Raw genomic sequence first — 21,175 nt, 5'->3', positions numbered from 1 at the left:
AAATAGAGTAACTCAGTATTTTTTTATCCTTTAGAAGTCTTAAATTTTTACTTTTGTCAGGTATTGATGAGAATTTGGGGATAGGCATACTGTTTGTGGGAATATAAAATATATGGCTTTTAAAAAAAGGTGAATGTTGTGACATATGCCTGTACACACAAATGCATACCTTTTAGTAATTAAAGTTTAATCCAACATTTCATGTCTAGGAATCTATCCTACTGGACTGTATGTACACCGAGGTGAATAAGGCTGTTCATGCACATTGTTAATGCTCACTTTGGCCCCCCAAAAAACGATCTAAATCTTCAAAAATAAGATATTCATTAAATTCAGATATCGTGGTGTAATGTGCTGTGCGAAGATGAAGAGGGCGTGGTAGATTTACGTAGCTTGAAGAGTGTATCTTACAAAGTCAGACTGTCTCAGTTCAGATTCTGGCTCTGCTGATTATATGTGTAATATCCGTGCGCCTTACTTTCCTCATCTAATAAATGGATATAATACTATTACCCACCTCAAAATTATATTCTGAAGATTTAAGGAGAATAAATGTAAAAGAACAGATTAGTTTTAGGCACAAGAAATGTGCTCAAGAAATGTTAGCTATTATGTACAACAGAAAACCACACTATATTTGCATAAATGCATGCCTGTCAGTACATAGGAAGCGTGTGGAAGGATATTGATCTGCTTAACCGTGACAGCCACAGGACAGGGGAGTGGTCACTGGGGACAGTGTGAAGGGAAGCTTTCACAGTTTACTTTTTTTTAAACAAAAGGTATGTATTTATATATTTTATAATTGTGGTTTTTTTCCCCAAACGAGATAGTTGGTTGACTGCTGGGTGTCTGTCCTGGTGTTTGTTTCTCTGACCAGAGTTCTTCTTATATTGGTTTAGTCGGCTGGCAGAGCAGAAAGGGCACCGTCCTTCCCTCCACCGAAGTGCTCACCAGATAGGAGATGGCTGGTGGTTGTTGTCAGGGGACAGTAAATTTTTTTTTTTCCTGAAATCGTGAAAGCCAGTAGTGAAATAAAATTACCTCATTGTCAGTATCCTTTTGATGTTAGAATGGCGGCTTTGAGGAGAATTGTTATGGTTGAGATCTTAAGTACTGGACCCTCTCGTACGGCATTATTGCCTGAATGTGTCTTCTAGAAGGGTTGTTTGTTTTATTCCTCTGTCCTTCAGAAAATACTTTTCTGTAAGCTTCCCTTTTTTGGCATACAATTTGATAATACCCAACGTACTTGACTTAAAGGAGTGAAGATAATTAAATATAGTCCAGTGTATGCGAAGTGTGGTCTCTGGACCAGTAACATCAGCATCTCATGGGAATAGAAATGCAAATGCTAGGCCCCACTCAAGACCTGCTAACTCATAATCTCTTGGGGTAGGGTCTAGGAATCTGTGTTTAACAAACTTTTCAGGTGATTGGTATGCATGATCAAGGTTGAGAAGCAGTAAGATAAGATATGGAAGAGGATGGCTGGTTCCAGAAGAGCGTGGCAGTGCCGTCAGGTACAGCGATCCTTGTACCCGTGTCAGTCTCTTGATTACAGGGTATTCGAGTATTGTCTCCATTGTAGCTGTGATTTCAGGTCGAGGCTGCACTGCAATACGCTGCAGAGCCGTGTGTTGTATATCTGCTAAGAACCTATTTAAACCTTAATAGGGATAGTAACGTTCTAATATTGAATGTCTTTACATTTTAAAAATGTAGTCTTGTGTAAGTATTTTTCTTGTTCCTTCTCATAAAATGAACAAATTTACATTTCATCTTTTTTTCTATTTAGCAGTTGTTTTATTATTGTTGTTTATTACTGTTTCCAATTGGAGACACTTAGGGGCAGGGTACTTCAAGTGAGAAAGTGTATCTGTGAGACGTGAGAAAGGTGTGCTCGTGGTTACAGTGAGCATCACATAAAAATAGAGGGAATGACCTCTCAGATAGGTGGGCCAAAGAAAACAGGACTCATTTGCACATGTACTTGGAGAACAAGGAAGTGCTGATTCTTAGCAATTGTTAGAAAAGCCTCTGCATACTGCATATTAGTATTGCATCTCTCGCTGGTATTTGGATCAGGGGCTGAGAAGCATCAGTTCAGATCACTGTAACACAGTCACTTGACCAAAGACAGAGAAGAGGTAGGACCAAATATATTAAGATAAGGGATAGAAGGAGAAGTTTGGAGGTGAGGGAGAATAATTGAACAAAGTATATAAAGTAACCCATAAAAAGGATGTCTTAAAAAATATTGCTCTCTCTCCATATAATGTCAGCCCTGGTGGTTTAGCAGTTAAGATTTGGCTCTCACCGCCGTGGCTGGGGTTCATTTCCCATCAGGGAACCACACTACGCATCTGTCAGTTGTCACACTGTGGTGGCTGCGTGTTGCTGTGATGTTGAAAGCTCTGCCACTGGGATTTCAAATACCAGCAGGGTCACCCACGGTGGACAGGTTTCAGAGGAGCTTCTGGACTAAGACAGACTAGGAAGAAGGACCTGGGCATGCACTTTTGAAAAACTTGGCCGTGAAAACCCTATGAATAGCAGCGGAGCATTGTGTGATACAGCACCGGAAGGTGAGAGGACAGAGCAACAAGACCAGGCAGGGTTCCGCTCTGCGATACACAGGGCACTGGGAGTCAGAATCCACTGGACGGCACTAACAGCAACAACCACTGGACTTGACCGTATGTTTGGAAAATAGGGCTCAAGAGGAAGTTCAGTATTAAATAAACACATCCACGTGTTGATGCTGACCTTGGTTCAGAGATGTGTATTGTCATGTCGAAGTTGTCGGTTTTTTTCTATTTGTAAATTTGCCTGTGGAGTCCAATCTAAAAAGTTTTTGTTGCCTGATCTTCTAAATCTGATGGGTGCTTTATTAGGACCTTAATGGTAAAAAAAACTGTTTAATTTTGTTCTGTTATTTGCAGAGCAAAGATGGTCGACCTTTGCCAGCAAGGGATAAACGCGCCTTAAAACAGTTTGAAGAAAGGTTGCGAACACTTAGGAAGAGAGAGAGGCACTTGGAGTTCATTGAAAACAGCTGGTGGACGAAGTTTTGTGGCGCTCTGCGTCCCCTGAAGGTAAGTGGAGTTTTAAAAAATTATGCTGTCACTTTCTTTCGGTTTCTGTAGTACCTCTCAGAGAGGTTGAGTTCTGTTGTTGAGGCAGTGCAGCATGGTACTTAAGAGCATGAATTTTGGAGTTAAAATAATCTGGGTTTGAATCACAGCTCTGTCGTTTGGGCAAGATATGTGACCTCTCTGAGCTTCATTTACTCATGTGTAATGCAAGTATTATAAGAGTCGTTGGGAAATCTAAATTAAAATATAGGTAAGTAATATAGTATGGTGCTAGCATATTTTGCAAGTTTGTACTTTTCTATAAATAGGAGATCTGGGACCTGTATTAGAACTCAGGAGTCCTAACTGAAAGTAATAGAATTTGCTTTATTGTTAGATGATATGTTTCTGAAAGTATGTAAAAAGTATTATTTGAGACAGGAAATCATAACTTTCTCTTTTTTTTTTTTGAAACCATCGTTTGCCAACCTTGAATACTTGGGACTAATTCAAGTGGTACCTAAACTTAAGTACCAAGGTTGAATTAAGGTCGTCATCATATGACCCTGAGTCTAGAAAGTAGCTAGAACCGTCGGCCACAGACTTCCCTGTGTGCCCACTCCGTATCTGGCATTTCAAACACCAGAGCTTTGTATACAGAAGTATACAGCTGCAAAGTGTAATTCAGAAAGTGCACTGAGGGGCTGGCCCCGTGGCTCAGCGGTTAAGTGCGCGCGCTCCGCTGCTGGTGGCCCGAGTTCGGATCCTGGACGCGCACCGACGCACCGCTTCTCCGGCCATGCTGAGGCCGCATCCCACGTACAGCAACTAGAAGGGTGTGCAACTATGACATACAACTATCTACTGGGGCTTTGGGGAAAAAATAAAAAGGAGGAGGATTGGCAATAGATGTTAGCTCAGAGCCGGTCTTCCTCAGCAAAAAGAGGAGGATTGGCACGGATGTTAGCTCAGGGCTGATCTTCCTCACAAAAAAAAAAAAAAAAACGTGCACTGAATAGACTGGTTTGAGGAACGTTAGGTAAGATGAAGCTAGAAAGTGGCTTTTTGCTCAATTTAAAAGAAAAACAGGTGTTTTGGAGAATCCCGTGGAAGATCAGTCAGGTTGAATTCTGGTGCTGCTTTGTCTTCCTTTTCTAATTAGAAAGGAAATGAGGAAATACGCTGACTGCTCACCCCAAAAGCTCTTCTTTTGAAAGAGTTCTTCAGAAGTCTACCACAAGCAGTCAGCTCTGTGCATCACTTGTTAACATTGTCTGTTAGCAGACATTTTCTAGAGACTCACCCGGTCCTTCTTCCCAAGGAGTTTTGTCTTCATAGCCCCAGAGCTCGGAGGACACCCACCCCAACCTTATCTCAATTCTCAGTTGTTGTAGCTTCTTCTCAGTATTTGTAGCCTTGTCTCTAACATGAGCTGCCTTCTTAGATATGCGCTGCCCGTTTCACTGAACGTGTGCTTAGAGGGATTTTTAAATCAACTTGATTAAGGGTATAGTTTGACTTTGCCAAATATAGATATGTAGCTGTAAGACATGCACATCACCCCAGAAAGCTGCTCTGTCTCTCCCAGCCCCCTTGAGTTCAGACCACAGATAACCACCAATGACCTTTTGTCATTATAGTTGACTTCTGTCTGTTTTGTAATTTCATATAAATGGAATCATCGAGTGTACAATCTGTTGTCTGTTTCTTTGGCTCAGCTCAATGTTGTTGAGATTCATCCATGTTGTTGCATTTTTTTTTCCAGTGGTTCTTTCTGTTTTACTGCTGAGTAGCATTCTGATGTGTGTCTGTATCACAATTTGTTTATCCACTCATGTGTTAGTAGAGATGTGCGTTCTTTTCAGTTTGAAACTATTATGACTAATGCTGATGGGAACCTTTGTGTACAAATCTTTGTGTGGATAGGTGTTTTCATTTTGTTTGTTTTTCTTGGGTAAATAGCTAGGAGTAGAATTGCTGGGTCTAATGTTTAGTATATGTTTAACTCTATGAGAAACTGCCAAAGTATTTTCCAAAGTAGTTGTACCATTTTGCATTCTCACAGCAGTACAAGATTTCCAGTTGCTTCATATCCTTGTCAACTCTTATGTTGTAACTGTTTGTAATAGTTATTCTAGTGGGTATGTAATAGTGTCTCATTATGGTTTTGATTTGCATTCCCTGATGACTAATGGTATTGAATATCTTTTCGTATTCTTCTCGATCATTTGTATATATCTTCTCTAAAATGCTTGTTTAAATCTTTGGCCATTTTTAAAATAGGTTTTTGTTTTTTGAGTGAGTTACAAGAATTCTTTATATATTTTGGATTGAGCACTTTGTCACATACATGCATCCTGGGTGTTTTCTCCTGGTGGATGGCTTGCATTTATGTTTTCTTAACACTGTCATTCAAACAGGTGTTTCTTTTTTATAGCAGACATTTTCTCTTATGTTTTCTTTTAGAAGTTTTATAGTTTTGGCTCTTATATTTAGATTTGTGGTCCATATTAAGGTAATTTTGTGGTATGGTATGACTGAAGGGTCAAGGTTTATTTTATTTTCCATATGGATATCTGTTTGTTTCAGCACCATTTTTTGTGAAGACTGTTCTTTGCTTGTTGAATTTCCTTAGCACTTTTGTCAAATCAATTGATCATACATATGGGTGGATCTATTTCTGGACTCTTCTGCTCCATTGATCTAATATGTCCTTATACTAAAACCTGATTACTGATGCTTTAAAATCAGTCACGAAATCAAGTAGTAGAAGTTCTTCGCTTTTGTTTGCCTTTTTCAAAGTTGTTTTGGCTATGCTAGATTCTTTGCATTTCCATATAAATTTTAGAATCAAGTCATAATTCCACAAGGGATTCCATGGGCATTTTTGTTGGGATTACTTTGAATCTATAGGTAAACTTGGAGAGAATTAATATCTTAATGTTGAATCTTCCAATCCATGAACAAGATATCTTTCCATTTATTTGTTATCTTAAATTTCTCTCAGCAGTGTTTTATAGTGTTAAGTGAAGAAGTCTTGCAAATATTTTGATAAATTTATCTATAAGTATTTCTTTTTTTATACTAACACAAATGATTTTGTTTATTTTCAATTCTCAATTATTTGTTGCTAGTGTATAGAAATTTGGTTTTGTACATTGAGCCTGTATCATGCAACCTGGCTAAATTACTAGTTCTAGTAGCTTTATTATAGATTTCTAAGGAATTTTTATGTACATGATCATCTCAGCTGCTAAAAGGTACAATTAGTTTACCATTTATTCCTTTTGCTGTATAAATGTGTCATTCCTGCGTATTGATCTAAATTGTTACCTATCTTTCCATTATCTGGTCCTAAGTTAGGAATAATAGGAATAATTAGTAATAGGCATGTCTGAAGGAAAAATCTGGGGATACAAAATTATTATTATGTAATTGAGGATTTAACATGAATGCAAAGGGATAAACACTGCTTTTTTTGCTCAAATTAAATATGAAAATCATTTATTATTCATCATTTCCATATTTGTCCACAGTTGATATAATTCAGAAATAGGAAGCCACATGCTGTTAGTGCTTCTTAAACATTAGCATCCAAGTAGTCCTGGGGGAAGAAGGTAGAGACAGGTCCACTCACCTCTCTGCACTGCTCAGTGTATGCTAAAGGTGATTTAAGACCTGCGAGAAGCTCCTGATACAAAATTTCTTTGAAGTTAATGTTGTATCTCAAAATTTTGTGGTAGTATTGCATTTTACCCTGTGCTATAATCCATGTTTGTTTTATTATAAAATGTATTAAAATTTTGCAAATGCAAAAGTTCAAAGTTCTACACTTCTGCAGGTTTTTTTCGTAGGAGTAGATGCCGTGAGATGCCTCTTGATCTTGTGATTTCAGATGGCCGTGCACCCCTAGGATGTGCACCCTTGTTTCCGAAGCTTGAGGGTTCCGAGCGTGGACTTTGTGTCACATACATCCAGTGTGGAGTCCTTGCTCTGATCCTCACCAGCTGTCATTTCTTGTAAATTCACCTTTCCAAACCCTCAGTTTTCTCATCCTTAAAATGGAGTTACATACTTATCTTATTTTTATTGTGGGAATTAAATGAAATAATGTGTGTAGTGCATTGCCTTTTGATGTAAACAGCTTAGAAAATTGCAGCTGCTATTGTTGTAGTTCTATAAATAGGATTTTTCAACTTCTTAAAAACTACCATGGAGCTCAAGGGAGAAAATTAGTTTTGTGTTGAAGACACTTATAAAAATAAGGATCTAATTAGAATAAGTTAATGGCTCCTGGAAACAACATTTATATATAGTACTGAACACATTTCTAAGCATACAGTCTAATGTTCATTAAATACTTGATTAAACTCTTCCATAACAGAAGGGCATACTTTGAGCTTGTAAAACTAATTGGCTTGGTAACCTATAGATCCATTAGATTTTGGATGTATATACAACTCTTTTTACTATATATAGTATTTTTCTGTGTATACACCTCTTATTATATATGTACCTCATATTTACATAGAAAGTTATAAATTCATGTCCATAATTCTATCACATATATTTTTTCAGACTTTTTTTGTTGTGGTAAAATATACATAACAAAATGTACCATTTTAACTATTTGTAGGTGTACATTCATTGTCATTAAATACATTCACAGTGTTGTGCGACCATCACCACTATCCATTTCTGAAACTTTTTTGTCATCCCAAACAGAAACACTGTATCCGTTAACCAAGAACTCCCGATTCCTCTCCCCACCCCACATCCCCTAATGACCTCTATTCTGCTTTCTGTCTCTCTGAACTTGCCTATTCTAGGGACCTCATATAAGTGGAATTATATTATTATATTTGTCCTTTTGTGTCTGGTTTATTTCACTTTGCATAGTGTCTTCAAGGTTCATCCATATTGTAGTTGTATCAAAATTTCATTCCTTTTTAAGGCTGAATAATATTCTGTTGTATGTATATACCACATTTTGTTTATCCATCCATCTATTGGTGGAACTTTGGGTTGTTTCCAGCTTTTGGCTATTGTGAATAATGCTGCTGTGATAATTGGTCTACAAGTATCTGTTTTATTCCCTACTTTCAGTTCTTTTGAGTATATACCTAGTTATGGAATTGCTGGATCATATGGCAATTCTGTGTTTAACTTTTTGAAGAACCTACACACTTTTTCACAGCAGCTGCACCATTTTACATTCCCACCAGCAATACACAGGGTCCCAATTTCTCCACATCTTCCTCAATACTTCCTTTCAGTTGTTTTGATCATAGCCAGCCTTATGGTTGTGAAGTGGTATCTCATTGTGGTTTTGATTTTGATTTCTCTAATGATTAGTGATGTTGAGCATCTTTTCATTTGATTATTGGTCATTTGTATATTTTCTTTGGACAAATGTTTATTCAAGTCCTTTGCCCATTTTTAAATTATATTTTATTGTTGTTGAGTTGTAAGAGTTATTTTTAATATTCTACATATTAACCCCTTATTTGATATATGATTTGCAAATAATTTCTCCCATTTTCTGATTATCTTTTCACTCTGTTAATAGTGTTCTTTGATGCACAGAAGTTTTTAATTTTGTTGAAGTCCAATTTATCTATTTTTTCTTTTGTTGCTGGTGCTTTTGGTGTCCTATCTAAAGCTAATTGCCAAATTCAATACCATGAAGATTTTCCCTGGTTTTCTTCTAAGAGTTTAGTACGTTCAACTCTTACGTTTAGGTCTTTGATCTCTTTTGAGTTAGTTTTTGTTTATGGTAATGGATAAAGGTCCAACTTCGTTCTTTTGCATGTGGATGTCCTGTTTCCAGCACGATTTGTTGAAAAGACTGTCCTTTCCCCATTGAATGGTCTTGGCACCCTTGTCAAAAATCATTTGACCGTGTATGTAAAGGTTTATTTCTGGGGTCTGTTCCATTGGTTACGTGTCTGTCTTTATGCCAGTACCAAACTGTTTTTCTGTTTCTTCAAAAAACACCATTGCAATTTTGATACGGATTGCATTGACTCTGTAGATCATGTTGAGTAGTATTGTCATTTTACCAATATTGTCTTCCTATCCATGAACATGAAATGTCTTTTCATTTATATGTATCTTTAAGTTCTTTCAGGAGTGTTTTGTAGTTTTTAGTATATGATTCATTTGCCTCCTTGTTTAAATTTATTCTTAAGTGTTTTATTCTTTTTGATGTTATATAAATGGACTTGTTTTCTTAATTTCCTTTTCAAATTGTTCATTGTTAGCAATATGCATACTTCAGAAAAAAAAAGTTTCTTTGAATCAGACCCGTAATGAAGAACTAGTAAAATTTGTATTTCTATTTGTCCCACTTCTCTCCAACCTCGCAACAAGCAAGCAAAATTAAACACAACTAAATTTCGTAAGGTAAGCGAGCAGTGAAATACAATTTTATACACACTGACCGTGCTTGGTTGTTTTGCAGGTCTGTGGGAATATTTTAATTGTTCTTTACCAGTATTTCAGTTATCCTGGAATCCTCTGACATTGAATGTGAGTTATGTTTAAAGACGTAGCAGATGCTTTCCTCAGACAGTAGTATTTAAAGCACTCATAGTTTTTCTGTATTTTAGGCCACACCATGTGAAAATGCCTAAAGGCAAAGGCTGGCACTTTCTAGCTTTAAAGAAGGTTTATAAATATTTTATTGGAAGTATAAGTGTGCATTTCGAATTTTTACTTGATCGTTCTTCGTTTGCGAGGTACGTTTTGGTGTAGGTGCTTCCTAATTTAGGCTAAAATTGATATGTTTTGGGGTGTTGATGTTGGTAGGTATTGGGGTTCCTGTACCTGTGGGGCTTGTGTAGATTGTCAGTGACTTTATGGTGTGGATGTTGAAGTTTATGAAGAGTAACCCACTTATCAGTGATCTAACCCGTCTTCACATCAGTGCAGCAGGGAAGGTTAGGTGCATAGGGACTCTTGGATTGGTGGGACTTGGAAATCAGCAAGTGATCAACACTTAACCTTTTTTTTTCTGTGTTTGTGTTTAAGAACAACTTATTTAATATATCTTGTTGATTCATTAACATTGAACTTACCACCAGCAGCAGTATAACTCGTGCCTGAACAAAGCTTACTGAACACTTGTGTTCTCTCAGTAATTGCAGTCTGCTTGCTCTTAGGAGCACCAGGCAGCACTTCAGCACCATGCTTGCGGGCTATTTTAAACAGCAAAATCCCTGACAAAAAGCACAAAAATATGAAGAATGTAGCAGGAAATAGACCCTGAGGAGGACACTTGTTTACAGGTGGAGAGCTGAGACTAGAAAGCAGACTGTTGCCTTGTTCAGCTTCAGCTGGGAACTTGCACATCAGGTGACAGGTTTGTCACCACTCTACATACATCTGCAGATGACCTCGAAAGTGCCACAAGTATGGATTTTAAGGTTATAAATAAATTTTAGTGAGTAGGTGAATTTGCAACTACAGAATCTGCAAACAAGAATCAACTGTACCTATAAGTAAAAACAAAAAACCCCCCAAATTCAGCAAGTTTTCTCTGTAGCTCTTACTGCAAACTTTGTGTTAAACAAAGACAGTCTGGGAAAAATTGCATGGGAGAGAGAAGAGGAGATTTGAGATGGGCTTTTAAGATTGATCTGAAATCACAAAAAAGTTAGGCGAAATAAGGCAGTCAGTAAAAGACAAGTACTGTATGATTCCACTTACATGAGATACCCAGAGTAGTCAAAGTAGAATAGTGGTCACAGGGGTTGGGGGAAGGAGGAGTGGGGAGTTCTTGTTTAATGGGTACAGGGTTTCAGTTTTGCAGATAAAAAGAATTCTGAAGATTTGTTGCACAACAAAGTCAATATACTTAACACTACTAAACTGTATACTTAAAAATGATTAAGATGGTAAATTTTATGTTATGTATGTTTTACCACAATTTTAAAAACTAAAACAGAAATGCCCAAAAACCAGGAAAGGGTGAGGAGAGTTGAACTCAAGGGAAAAAATTGGAGGGAAACAGAGTTAATCTCAGAATGAAGCTAAAATTACAGGGTATCCACAGGAGAAGAGACTCAAATCAAAATTTAATAAGAGACATTGAAGAAAGAAGGGAAAACAACCAAGAGAAAGAGAACGATGAAGCGACAATGACGAGAAAGAGAAAGAAGAGCTGCGTGTGTGATTGGTGTCCACGCAGAAGCAAACAGAACAAACGAGCAGAACTCACATGGAAAGCCATGATCCCCAAAAACCACCTAGAAACAGACAGACATGCATGTACGTATGGATATACCCACTTTTACCTAGGAACATTGATGTACAATTTCCTAGTAAAACTGATTTCAAAATTAAAGAAAAATCCTCAAGATTTCCAAGTAAAAAAAAATCGACTGACTTATAAGGGCCACATAATTAGATTTATATCACACTTCTCCAGAGACGTACAAAGCAAGGCAGGAATGGGGGAACGTTAAAAAAAAAGTCTCAACGAAAAAGTATGAACCAAGGCATTTATATCTAGCTAAACTATCTTTTAGAAAAAATTTTTAAACATATAGGAACTCAGGGAATTATGTACACATGAACTCTTTTGAGAAATCCACTAGTTCTCTAGCTTCAACCAATCAAGAGGTGAGAGGGAAATATCAGCAAAAGGAATAAAGGTGAACATTTAATATTGTGGATTATGAAGAGAAGATGTGGGATGATCTAGATATTAGACAAAGTAGAATTCAAGCCAAAAAACATTAAATCCAACTTTTTGTGATAGACGGAATGCCTACCTCCTTTCCCCGTGGTGTCCATGCCCTGATCCCTGGAACCTGTGAATATGTTCCTGAAGTGGCAGAAGGGACTTTGCAGTTATAATTAAGGTTACAGACTTGAGAATATGCAGATTGTCCTGGGTTATCTGGGTGAGCCCAGTCTGATAACATGAGCTCTTAAAAGCAGAGAACTTTTATGGCTAGAGTCAGATGTGAAGGGTAAGTCAGAGAGATTCGAGATGTAAGAAAGACTTGACTTGCCATTACTGATTTGAAGATGGAAGGGGCCATGTAAAAAGAAGTGCAAGCAGCCTTAAGGAATTGAGAAATGAAGACTTCAGCCCTGTAACCTCAAGGAACTGAATTCTACCAACAGTCTGAATGAGCACGAAAGTGATTCTTTCCCAGAGGCTCCAGGAGGGAATATGGCCCTGCTGACACCGTGGCCTTCTGGCCTTGTGACACCTTAAGCAGAGAACCAGCAGAGCTGCGCTGTGCCCAGGCTTCTGACCCACAGCAACTAGGAGGTAATAAGTAGGTGTTGTTCTAAGCCACTAAATTTGTAGTAGTTTATCACAGCCGCAATAGAAAACTAATACACTTGTTAATATGAAAATTCAAAATTTACAATGAAGGTATAACAGTTATGAATATCTTTGTACCAAATAACATAGCAACCATCTTTATGAAGCAGGAACTATGGGAGATTCAAGGAGACATAGATTGAAACATGCTAACAGTAGGAGACAAACATAACACCATACTCAGGGTAAGACATTTCAAGTGGACAAAATTGAGTGACAACATGGAAGACCTAAATATATTCAGTAAGAAAGGTGTATCATAACTTTTGAACTTTACATCCCGATAATAGAGAGTACAACTTCTCTCCAGGTGCTCGTAGAACATTCACTAAAATTGATCATATGTCGTGAAGAAAGTATCAGTAAATTCCATAGAGTTGATATGTTACAAACAACTCTTCTCTGATTGTAATGCATTAAAACTAGAAATTATAACAAAATCAGTAAGCTAAGACACTTTTCACTTGGAAATTAATCTTATATTCAGCAACTCACAGGTGAAAGGAAAGGAGAAATAAAAATATATTGCACAATTTCTAAAAATTAATGGTAATGGAAACATCATATTAGGGATACATGGGGATACATTTAAAACAGTGATCAGAGAAATTCATAGCCTTCAACACATTTATCAATAAAAATGAAAGGATAATAATCTACACATTAAATTCCAAGCTCAGAAGGCTAGCAAAGGAGCAAAGTGAACCAAAAGAAAGCAAAGGGAAAAAAATAAAGATAAAAGCAGAAAATAATGAGGTAGAGAGGAAAAACATCAATTAATTTCTGCTGTGTATGTTTTAATTAATAGACAAACCACTAACTACATCGAAAGGGCCCACGGCTGCTTGGACTAATGGCAGATCCTGAGTCTGGGACTGGGAAAGTATGTGACAAGGCTAGGTCTGCTTATGTCAGAGAGGAAGTGATGAATCATAGCAGGGGTGTAATTAAAGGAACCAGCGAGAGGGGCTCCACTGCCTAAATCTGGGACCATTTAGGTATCAAAATAATGGTAGTAACAGATGATAACCCAATGAACACAATAAGAATCTGTGAATCTATATTGATATTAATAAGTAAATGGAGAAGGGAAAGCTCTTCCCTACAGTAGAATTCTAACAATGTAGAATGAATGTCCGAATTAGAAAATCAGCACTTGGTAAATACCACAAATTATTTCTGATGATAGACATAAATGGGTACTAAAATTAGAAGAGTTTGGTGAGAACAGGATATTCAAATAATCTCAAAGTATCTCTCCATAAGACTTACTAATTACGAGAGAGACAGTAGTAATTTTACAATGGGGAGTCATGACTGAAACCACCTAAATTAACCGTGTGACCCAAGTTAAGCTCATCAGTGATGGGGCAAATAGGTATGATTGTGCCTCTGCCATTTCTGCCAGAAATACACGAACTGAATGTAACTATGAGGAAATAGGCAGCCCAAATTGAAGGATAACCCAGATAACTACCTCGGCTCTTCAAAATGTAAAGATCAGGAAAGTAACAGCGATTTTGAGAACTGCTCCATACTGAAGGATACTGAAGAGGCATAAGCAGTGTGTGATCCTGGATTGCATTTTGGACCAGAAAAAAAAAATAGTTTTTTCTATAAATAACTTTAGTGGAACAAATGAAATTTGAATAAGGTCTATAGAGAATAGCATTGTATCAATATTAATTTCTTGATTTTGACAGTTGAACTGTGATTATGTGAAAGAGTATCATTGCTTTTAGGAAATGGGTAATAGAGTATTTTTCTGTAACTTAGTCTAAAAAGCAGTTCAGCTATATATAGAGAGAGAGAATGATAAAACGAGGTAAAATGTTATTTGGAATCTGGGTGAAAGGTCTACTAGAATTGTTCTGTTTTTGCAATTTTTCCATATATCTCAAATTGTCAAAATAAAAAGTTTTTAGAGTCTTAACTTTTACTAGATATCCCCCCACCCCCAAATTTTGGCCTTTTGCTTACCTGTCCCCTTTCTTAGTGTCAAGTTCTATAGAAGTCTCTTCCATCAGAATAATACTGAAGTAAGGAAATTGCTTCTGATGTAAAATAAGGAAAATTATAACCATGACCAGGAGCTGAGTGGTACTACACTGACAAATCACTGTGAGAATCTTTGCAACTTGGAATATGATAATTTGTAGCCAGAGCTGAATATTATTGATCTTCTAACTTTTAAAAAAAAACTTTGTGTAGGATACTTGCAACCTGTAAAGAAGCATAATTCTGTTCACAGAGCGATGACTTACCTTATAAAGTTCTATCAGGATGAGATAATGAAAATCCTGTGTTGTCATGCTGTCACCTGTGAGGAAAGCCTGGAAGACTAATTGATTTGCTCCTTGGAGTTAGGGGCCTGGGAGCACGGCCACTCACTGTGTAATAGCGGACCCGGAATGTCCCGTGGCCCCTGGAGAGAGGAAAGCTCAGTTTGGGTTAAAATTCAAGTCCAGTTATCCGTTCCAAACTTCTCTTCTCAAACCTGGATGGACTTGGTATCTTTTTACCGTACTCATCTAATATTCTCAATGACTCTTCTAAGGCAAGGTTTCTCAAACTTGGGCGAAAGAAGTCCTTGGGAATCTTGTTAAAATGCAGACTCTCGTTTAGTCGCCCTGAGGTCCCAACAAGCTCCCAGGGGCCGCTGCTGCCGCTGCCCGACCACACTTGGATTAGCAGGATTCTAAGCAGCTTTTTTTTTTTTAAAGATTTTATTTATTCAGTTTTTCCCCCCAAAGCCCCAGTAGATAGTTGTACGTCATAGGTTCACATCCTTCTAGTTGCTGTACGTGGGACTCGGCCTCGCGTTGGACGGAGAAGTGGTGCCTCGGGGCGCTCCCGGGATCCGAACCCGGGCCGCCAGCATCAGAGCGCGCGCACTTAACCACTAAGCCACGGGGCCGGCCCTAAGCAGCTTTTTTTAAAGAGACAAGATACTTGTATTTCTTGTCCTTGTTGTTATTAAAAATTAGGAAAACTAGAAACTCCTCCTCACGCCACCCTTCAGTATGCCTGAAAAACACACATTCTTTTTTTTAAAAAAAACATTCTTCACATCAGCCATTGCTCTTGGCAAAAAAGGAAGCAATACAGGTATTTTATGTAAGGTAACATTAATAATATGATACAGTAGAAATTACTTTTTATTTTACATTTATAACTTTTATTTGAGTCTCCAGGTATGGTAACTTTACTTTCTACTTTTTTTGTTACACTTCTGGATACACAGAAGTTATTTTATGGATAGAGGAAGTTCACTTATGAAATCTGATAAGAGATGTGTCTTAAGAAAAACTGACCTTATATTATTTCTTGCTACATTGCTTGGAATTTCTGTTTCGCATTGTCAGACAACATTAAATTCTGGGATTAGAGGTTCATTTGCTAATAAGCATCTTAAAACACAAATGACTTTGAGAGAATGATATAAAGTTTATTTTTGCTGTAATGATAGCTTATTCATGCTGCTTTGTAACACCATGCAGAGTTCAGTTTAAATCAGATTTTCCCAATCTCAGCACAATTGACATTTAGGGCCCAATAATGGTTTGTTGTGGGAGGTGATGTCCTGTGCACTATAGGATGTTTAGCAGCATCCCTTGTCTCTACTCACCTGATGCCCCCCGTATCATGGCCAAATGTCTGGAGATGTTGCCAGATGTCTTTTAGGGGGTAAAACATGCCCAGTTTAGAAGCACTGGTTTAAATGAAAAGAATACAAGGCTTTAAGCTTATATAAAAGGGAGAGGGAAGAGATTTTAGGGAATGGTATGCTATTAATTCAATAGAGGTACTTTAGTTTTCTTTTTAGGTAATGGAGAAGAGAATTTTCTAGACAGCTGATCCATCATTGATTTAGATAACATCACATATAAAGTTAGTAGCACTGACAGTATTTTTACTTTGACAAAAGTAATGTCTTACTTGGTATTATTCATAGATTATATAACATACCACTTTTTTTTATTACAGTTTAATGAAAATTACATAATTTATATCTGGTTAACACACAGGAAACATTTGGTTTCTGTCCTCATTTATGTTTCTAAAACAAAATTTTTTTCTTGAGGTCAGTTATTCTCAACTTGGTCTATAAATTCAATGCAATTCCAATCAAAATCCCAGCAAGTCATTTTGTGGATATTGACACATTGGTTTTAAAACATCTATGGAAAGAAAAAAGAGACCCAAGATAGTTTACACAACACTGAAGAACAAAGTGGGAGGACTGACACCACTCAGCTTCACTGTAGAGCTGCAGTAATTAAGGCAGCATGGTACTGGTGGAAGAATAGACACACAGATCAACGGAACAGAATAGAGAGCCCAGAAATAGACCCATATGAATATAGTCAACTGATCTTTGACAAAGGAGCGAAGACAGTTCATTAGAGAAGGGATAGTCTTTTCAACAAATGGTGCTGAAACAATTGAACATCTATATGCAAAGAACTGAATCTAGATGTACACCTTATACCTTTCACAAAAACTAACTCAAAATGGATCATAGACCTACTGTAAAAAAACAAAACTATAAAACTTCTAGAAGATAACATAGAAGAAAATCTAGGTGACCTTAGGTTTGGCAGTGAGTTTTTAAATACATCACCAAAGCATGACCCGTGAAAGAAAATATGTGGTAACTTGGACTTTATTAAAATTAAAAACTTCTCTGTGAAAGGCACTGTTAAGAGAGTGAAAAGACAAGCCACAGACTGGGAGAAAATATTTGCAAGATACACATCTGATAAAGTGCTTGAATCCAAAATGTACAAGTAACTTAAAACTCAATAAGAAAGAAACAAGTGAATTAAAGAATGGAGTGAAGTTGTGAATAGACACACCCCACAAAAGGAGATATGCACATGGCAAGTAAGCATATAAAAAGATACTCAACATCATGTATCATTAGGGAATTGTGAATTAAAGCAATAATGAGATACCACTTCACACCTGTTAGAATGGTTAAAATCCACCCCCCCCCACTCCTCTCCCCTTGCAGAAAGGAAAAATTCTGACATTACCAAATGGTGGCAGAGATGCAGAGCAGTAGGAACTCATTCATTGCTGATGGGAATGCAAAATCACAGTGCCATTTTGGAACACAGTTTGGTAGTTTCTTATAAAACGAAATATAGTCTTTTCATATGATCCAGCAAATATGGTCCTAGGTGTTTATCCATTTGAGTTGAAAAATGTCTACACAAAAATCTACGCATTCATATTTATACTTGCTTTATTCATAATTGCCAAAAATTGGAAGCAGCCAGGGTATCCTTCATGGCAAATGGATAAACAAATGGTGGTACATCCGTACAATGGAATATTATTCAGTGATAAAAAGAGATGAGTTATCAAACCACAAAGGGAAATTAAGGAACCTTAAATACATATTGCTAACCAAAAAAACCAGTCTGAAAACACTACCTACTGTATAATTTCAACTCCATGATATTCTGGAAAAGGCAAAACTGTAAAGACAATAACATGACCAGTGGTTGTCAGGGGTTTGGAGTGAGGTAAGCTAAGATAAATAGGTGAAACACAGGAGATTTTAGGCCAGTGAAACTCTTCTGCATGATACTCTAATGATGGATACGTGATATTATGCATTTGTCAAACCCCATAGGACTATACAACACAGAGTGAACCTTTACTGTAAACTGATTTTAGTTAATAATAATGTATCAGTGTTGTTTCATCTGTTGTAACAGATGTACCACACTAATGCTAGATGTTAATAGGAGAAACCATGTAGAGGAGAGAGGTATGTAAGAACTTCAGTACCATCACCTCAGTTTTTCTGTAAATTTAAAAATGTTCTAAAAAATGAAGTCTATTAAATTTTTAAGAACATTTTTTTCTTTGTTGCACCATTGTTTCTGATAAACACATAGTGAAAACAACCAGTGTCCATCAGTAGGAGACTGGCTTCATGAATTGTTGGAAGTATTGTGCTCTGCAGCCATTAAAATGAATGGAAGCTCTGTGTATTTCTATAAGATGAAATCATTTTTTCAACAAATGTTTAAAATATTGTTCAGATGTGTTGTGTTTTAATGTTCAGGTTGTAGATATTATATATGGTGGCTATTCTTTTACTAATATGGTGTATACATGCACACACAGCAGCATACACCATTTTGGAGAGGATTCATAAGAAACTCTCAATGGTAGTTACCACTGAGGACTGGAACTGGGGACTTAGGGGTTAGTATTGAGACTTAACTTTTTCTTTTTTGTCAGGAGGAGGAAGATTTGCTCTGAGCTGACATCTGTTGCCAATCCTCCTCTTTTTGCTGAGGAAGATGGTCCCTGAGCTAACATCTGTGCCAGTCTTCCTCTATCTTGTATGTGGGAGGCTGCCGTGGCATGGCTTGTTGAGCAGTGTGTAGGTCTGCACCCGGGATCCGAATCTGCGAACCCCTGGCTGCCAAAGGGAAGTGTGCAAACTTAACCACTGCACCACCGGGCTGGTCCGCATGAGACTTATTTAACTTTTTAAAATTTTTAGCCAAGCTTTGTTCTTAATTTTAAATGTTAGTTGTTTTTAAAGATGTTCTTCTCTGTACCTCCATTTGGTAATGGACTTTTTCCTGTATTGAGGTCTGTACCCCAACTTCTCACATTTTCTGTCTCCCTTGAATCGCCATTGTTTTAGTCAAGCTAGGCTATTCCATATGTATGTTTTTCTATATTCTTTCTAACCTGAATTATTAATTTCCAACCAAACTGGTTCCTTTCTCTCTGGTTTTCTATACACATGCATTTAACAGATTGTGTTCAGTATAGTAAAGCTCCAGAAATCCTCAGTGAAAATCCTTGGGTCAAATACTGCAAAATTCAGAATTTTTCATTTTTTAGAATAGATGTGTTTATTATATTTAATAACATCCCCTATAGGATCCAGAGCATCATCTCTCTTTCCATCTTTCAAGCACATTAATAATTCTGCAGTCAATATATGAATATTAACAGAAAGTGGTTAAATAAAGACTATAAAAAGCCCCATATTAGTTTAAGCCAGGTTTTATCAACAATTGAGTTAGAAAAAAATTCAAGTTCTAGAACGCTTTAGATTTCAGAATTGTGGATAAGTGGACCTATTTAACTAATTTTTTTTAATTGATATCTAATTCACATACCATTAAATTCACACTTTTAAAGTGTGAATTTCTTGGATATGTAGGTTGTTTTTCATCAAATTTGGAAAGGTTTTGGCCATTATTTCTTCAAATATTCTTTCTGCCCTGCTTGCTTTCTGGGATTCCCATTATGCTTGTGTTTTGTTATGCTTGGTGGTATCCCACATGTTTCGGCGGCTCTATTCACTTTTTTTCATTATTTTTTCTTTCTGTTTCTCAGACTTTGTCATCTCAGTTGATTTATGGTCATGTGCCACATAACAACATTTCAGTCATTGACAGACTGCATATACAATGGTGGTCCCATAAGATTAAATGGAACTGAAAAGTTCTCTTTACTCCATGATGTCGTAGCCATTGTAATGTCATAGCACAACGCATTACTCACATGTTTGTGGTGATGCTGGTGTAAACAAACCTACTGCACTGCCAGTCATATACAAGTATAGCACATACATACAGTACATAACACTTGATAATAAACCACTGTTTACTTGTTTATGTATTTATGATACTATTCTTTTTATCATTATTTTATTGCAGTAACATTGGTTTATAAAATTATGTAAATTTCAGGTGTACATCATTATATTTTGATTTCTGTATAGATTACATCTGTCATTATTTTAAAATGTACTCTCTCTACTTATGAACAAAAGTTTACTTTAAAACAGTATGCCGCGTTACGCCAACAGCAGCTTCATACATCTTGTGTTTACTGTGTGTCTTCATTGCATCGTTTTCTCTTGTGCTTGATTTAATCTCATGTTGTTTTGTTCATCATGGCCCCTAAGCATACAACATCTACTGCTACTGTTGCCAGTAGGAGGCCACATCAAGTGTCTTGGAAATGAAATTAAAAGGGATTAAGGACTATGAAGGTGGAAAATCAGTGATGGTTAGGCATGTCCCATTCCACCATAGCTACGATCTTGAAGAACAAGAACAAAGTGACAGAAGCTATTAAAGGATCTACTTCATTGAAGGCAATGAGGCTAACAAAAATTCGAGAAGGGCCTATATCAGACATAGAGAAACTTCTAATGACCTGAATAGAAGACCAGACACAGAAGCGTATCCCTCTCAGCACCATGATGATCACAGCCCAAGCAAAAAGTTTGTTTGCAACGTTGAAAGAAAAGTCTGGACCCAGCTGAATTTACCGCTAGCTCTGCGTGGTTTAAATGATTCAAGAATTGTTGTTCATTACATAATGTGAAAGTGAATGATGAGTCTGTTGAGTGCTGATATGAAAGTAGCTGAAAAATTTTTGGAAGCTCTAGATAAGCTGATTGTGGAGGAAAATTACTTGCCAGAGCAAATATTCAATATGAATGAAACCTCCTGTTCTGGGAACGGATGTCTGAGAGGACTTTCATCCATAAGGAGCCAAGGTTTCAAGGCTTTTAAGGACAGGATAACAGTCTTGTTTGGGGGCAGTGTTGCAGTCTACAAATTGAAACCCTTTGTGATCTGGCACAGTGAGAACCCCAGGGCCTTGAAGCATATTAATAAGGACACACTGCCAGTGTCTACAGGAGCAATAAGAAGTCAGGGGTGACCCAGCTCCTCTTCCAAGATGCCTCTTGAATTGC

General features: G+C 37.1%; 1 protein-coding gene across 1 annotated transcript in view; it reads left to right on the top strand.

Annotated features, from left to right (window-relative positions):
* The window catches only part of LMBRD1 (LMBR1 domain containing 1), a 113,509-nt gene that overhangs the window by 59,490 nt on the left and 32,844 nt on the right, over positions 1-21,175 (top strand). The window contains exon 9 of the mRNA XM_004423982.3: positions 2,946-3,098. Coding sequence (XP_004424039.1) covers positions 2,946-3,098 — 153 coding nt within the window. The remainder of the gene's footprint in view (positions 1-2,945; positions 3,099-21,175) is intronic.

This window comes from Ceratotherium simum, chromosome 13, assembly GCF_057802395.1.
Source record: "Ceratotherium simum simum isolate JZ-2026a chromosome 13, ASM5780239v1, whole genome shotgun sequence".
In the NCBI taxonomy this organism is placed as follows: domain Eukaryota; kingdom Metazoa; phylum Chordata; class Mammalia; order Perissodactyla; family Rhinocerotidae; genus Ceratotherium; species Ceratotherium simum.
Note: the sequence above shows the minus strand (reverse complement) of the source record. Positions and strands in the feature narration are given on the sequence as shown.